General features: G+C 34.5%; 1 protein-coding gene across 5 annotated transcripts in view; it reads right to left on the bottom strand.

The window, feature by feature from the left end:
- Window positions 1-4698, bottom strand: part of FBXL2 (F-box and leucine-rich repeat protein 2) — a 98798-nt gene that overhangs the window by 88316 nt on the left and 5784 nt on the right. For 2 of the 5 annotated variants that reach the window (XM_012646867.1, XM_012646869.1), the window contains exon 2: window positions 2066-2127. The exons of 2 other annotated variants lie outside the window; for them this stretch is intronic. In XM_012646867.1, the coding sequence (XP_012502321.1) occupies window positions 2066-2127 (62 nt within the window). Of the gene's footprint in view, window positions 1-1828; window positions 1923-2065; window positions 2128-4698 lie in introns of all 5 variants that reach the window. One more of the 5 variants, XM_012646870.1, reaches the window with a different exon arrangement.

The following is a 4698-nucleotide window of genomic DNA, read 5'->3' as shown; positions in this document are numbered from 1 at the left end:
TGATGTTTTCGACCAACTTTGAAAATTTCGTGGCAATTATCTTGTCAGATTATTTCCTATCCCTGCTTTCCCTCCTCTCCTTCTTGGACTCTAACAAGTATGTTAGACAACTTGGTATTGTCCCACAGATCTTGGATGTTGATTTTTATTGATCTGCCTTCAAATTTATTGATACTTTCTTCTCCTATGTTCAGTCTATTAAGCCCATCAAATGAACTCTTCATTTCTGATATATTTTTCATTTCTAGCATTTCCGTTGGTTCTTTTTATCATTTATATCCTTCTGGTGAAATTTTCTATCCATTCATCTATGTTATTCAACATACTCTGGGCTATCACTGAGACTGTTTCTAGTGTCTCTTTCTTCTCCTGACCAAGGGTCACATTTTCTTGTTTCTTTGAATGTCTCATAATTTATTTCATGCCAGATAGTGTGTGTAAAAGAAGAGCAAATTTACCTCCCTAAAGGGAAGCTCCTTCTTGAATTAAGTTGCTGGGAGACTGCAGGTGGTGGCTGAATACTTTTAACCTACAGTTGGGCTGGGTTTGAGATTTGTAGCAGCATTAGTTAGATTCAGTTCATAACTGACTTATAATAATTTTAAGATGAAATCAGAACTTTACCTTTGGGAGAAGTTGGAATCAGAACACTGTTGAAACTTCATAGATTTATTTGAGTTTTACAACCTAACTATTGGCTTTCTGAACTGTGAGGCATCTAATACCCCTTTCTCCTTCCCCCCTCACATTCTTGCTGCCAGCTGTGGAGTTGTCTTTGCTCTCCAGTAGCACCCTCTGCTTTCTGGGCCTTGGGGAGATCTCTCTCTGCTGTTAGTTACCCTGACTCTACCTTCTCAAAAGCTATTGCTTTGTCCACAGTAAAAATCTGGGTAGCTAGAAAGGGATTTTTCTCAGTTCTCCTACCATGCCCCCAGCTTGTGGCAGCCCCAGCCTTACACTTGGTAAACACCCCAAGTGCAGAGGGATTTCTAGTAATTTTTTTTTTTTTTTTTTTTAAGAGATGGGGTCTTGCTCTTGCTCATGCTGGCCTTGCACCCCTGACCTCAAGCAATCCTCCCACCTCAATCTCCCCAGTAGCTGGGACTACAGGCATGTGCCACCACACCTGGCTAATCTTTTTTTATTTTTTGTAGGGATGGGGTCTTGCTATGTTGCCCAGGCTGGCCTCAAACACCTGGCTTCAAGTGATCCTCCTGCCTTGGCCTCCGAAAGCAGTGGGATTACAGGCATGAGTCACCTCACCCAGCCAAAATCTGTTTTTTTGTTTTGTGGAATATCAGTAATATGAGAAACAGAGTTAGAGAAATGCCACTCAAAGATTACCATGTACACATTTATTAATTATTTGTAAAGAATATAACAACATCCAAAACTAAAATAAGATTTCTTTTGATGATTGTAGAATACTAAAGAAAAGTGCAGTGTCTCGGGGTCAATAAATGTTGGTTGATAACTTTACTTGGTAAAATGACAACCAAAATAACATTTACTGTATATTCAGTGATACCAGAAATAAAAGACAAAAAGCTTGCTTTATAGTATTCACTGTCACTTACACCTTTAATAAAATAGATAAAAACATATCAATATTTGGGTCTGATGGCACTTTAAGTGCTCACTAAGAACATATGATAACTGTACTTTTTTTTTGCACTTATTTTAAAACCCATTTGTCAGAAAACATCTAAAACTTTATGACTTCAAGAACTCACAACCTTAACAATAATCTCTCCTCATATTATTGACTTCATTATCATTATCTACTGAAACGAAAATGGCACCTACTGAAGATTATTACAATACTTACCACATTACAAAAAGAATCCAGATCAATGCTATGTACATACTTAGTACATTCTGGATTAGACCAAGTAAAATTTAACAACAAGCTGAACAGCATTCTATAAAACAAAAACAAAAAGTCAGTTAGGCTAATTCTGTCTATTTTTCTATACTATGAACTCACAGTGAGAAAGAAGATAGTCTTGGAACTTGATGACTAAATTAAATCTGAACTCTTTATCTGACATTTATCCACACTTACCTTAAGAGAAGTTCTTTGGGTAACTTTTTGTTAATAAGGCCTTCATCATTGTTTGAGAAAACCTGGAAAGAAAAAAAAAGAAAAGTTGGGAAACTGTTCTTTAACGAATGTGAAAAAAAAACGTATGTGTTTCTTATACTAGATCAGAACAGCACTAATATTCCTACTGATATGATGATACTAATTTCATGAAGCCATCATGCTCCAATATCAAGGTATATCAAATATTTTATACCCCATCACTACTTCATAAAAATGGCAATACACAGCCATTTGTATACTACATTGTATTGGAGGGTCCAGCCAAAGCAATTAGACAAGAAAAAGCTATAAAAGGCACCTACATTGGAAAGGAGGAGGTAAAACAATCTCTATTTCCAGATAACATGATCTTGTATATAGGAAATTCTAAAAATCCACAAAAAAATCAATTAGAATTAATCACGGAGTTCAGCAAAGATAAAGGATACAATATACAAATATATAATACAGCTATATAAAAATAAATTGTATTTCCATATCCTATCAATGAACAACTTGAAAATGAATTTAAGAAAACAATCCAATTTATAACAGCATCAAAATGAATAAAATACTTAGGAATAAATTTAACAAAAGAAGTATAAGACTTCCATCTTAAAAACTTATATAAAACACTGTTGAGAGAAATTAAAGATTTAAATAAACTGAAAGACAATCATGCTCATGAACTGGAAGACTTAACAGTGTTACGTTAGCAACACTTCCTAAACTGATCCATAGATTCAATGCAAAATCCCAGCTGCCTTTTTCTTTTTTTTTTTTTTGAGATACAGTCTCATTCTATAGCCCCAGGTAGAGTGTGATGGCATCATCATAGCATACTGCAACCTCAAACTCCTGGGCTCAAGTGATCCCCCTGCCTTAGTCTTATGAGTAGCTAGGACTACAGGCACATGCCACCACGCCTGGCTAATTTTTCTATTTTTAGTAGAGACAGTGTCTCACTCTTGCTAAAGCTGGTCTTGAACTCCTGACCTCAAGTGATCCTCCCACCTCGACCTCCCAGTGTGCTAGGATTACAGGCGTAAGCCACTGACTGCATCCAACCTCCCAGTTGCCTTTTTACAGAAATAAGCTGATCCTAAAATTCATATGAAAATGTAAGGGACCCAGAAAAACTAAAATAATCTTGAAAAAGAAAAATTTAACACAAAGGAATACATTTAACACAAAGAAAAATTTAACAATTCAATGAAAAGACAACCGAGTTTAAAAATGGGCAAAGAATTTGAATAGACATTTCTACAAAGAAGATATGCAAATGGCCAATGTACACATGAAAAGATGTACAACACCAATCATCATTAGGGAAGTGTAAGTCAAAACCACAGTGAGATACTTCATGCCCACAAGGATTGCAAAATAAAAAAGACAGATATAATTAATGGTGAGCATGTGGAGAAATGGGAACTCTCATACACTGCTGGGGAGAATGTAAAATAGTATAGCTGCTTTCTCAAAGGTTAAACAGAATTACCATATGACCCAGCAATTCTTCTTGTAAGTCAATACTCAAAGAGAAATGAAAACATATGTCCATACAAAAACTTGTATAGCAGCATTATTCATAATATCCAAATAGTGGAAACAATTCTAAACAAATTGTTTTGAATTGTCTATCAGTTGATGAATGGATAAACAAAATGTGGTATAGCCATAGAATGGAATACTCTTCAGCAAGAAAAAAAGGAATGAAGTACTGATACATATTACAAGAATGTGCCTTGAATACATTATACTACTGAAAGATGACAGACACAATAGGCCACATATTATATGTTTCCACTTACATTAAATATCCAGAAAAGGCAAATCCATGAAGATAGAAAACAGAATAGCAGTTGCCCAGGGATAGGGAGTGACTGCTAATAGATATGAGGTCTCTCTTGAAGCTATGAAAATGGTCTTGAACTAGATGGTTGTAATGGTCACACAACTTGGCAAACATAATAAATCCCACTGAACTGTACATTTTAAGTGAGTGAAATTGATAGTATACAACTAATTTCATTTTAAAAACATATTTTAAAAAAACATACCACAATCCACCAAAGCAAACCAAAAGTGTAAACAGTGCCATAAATAGTACCCAACATTTATTTTCAAAGTAGTGTCAATAATGAGTCTTAATTATTGATATGATTTTAGTCTACTATCTTTATATTTACTTTCTATTTGCCCATCTGTTCTTTGTTCCTCTATCCTGCTCTTCTGACTTCTTTTTGGTAAAACAATATTTATTCTATTTCCTTTATTGACCTTATAGCTATACCTCTATTTTTTTTGAATGTTTGCTCTAGTGATTAGAGTACATCTTTATCAAGTCTAACTTCATTTAACTTTCTCCTGCCTGTTGTGCACTTATTGTCATATAGCTTACTTGTACTTCCTACTTATACTACATACCCAATACATTATTTCTGCTTTAAATAATCAACAATTTTTTGAATAAATGTACAAAAGGAAGATATTTTAAAAGGTCCTGGTGCAATTCATTCCTATTTTCAGATCTGAGCTTCCTTTATTATTACTTCTCTTTAGCATAAAGAACATTTATTGTGATATAGGTCTGATGTAGACAAACTGTTTTT

The sequence above is a fragment of the Propithecus coquereli genome, unplaced genomic scaffold, assembly GCF_000956105.1.
Source record: "Propithecus coquereli isolate 6110/MARCELLA unplaced genomic scaffold, Pcoq_1.0 Scaffold251, whole genome shotgun sequence".
NCBI lineage: Eukaryota > Metazoa > Chordata > Mammalia > Primates > Indriidae > Propithecus > Propithecus coquereli.
The sequence above is the reverse complement of the archived record's forward strand: the minus strand, read 5'-3'. Positions and strand labels throughout refer to the sequence as shown.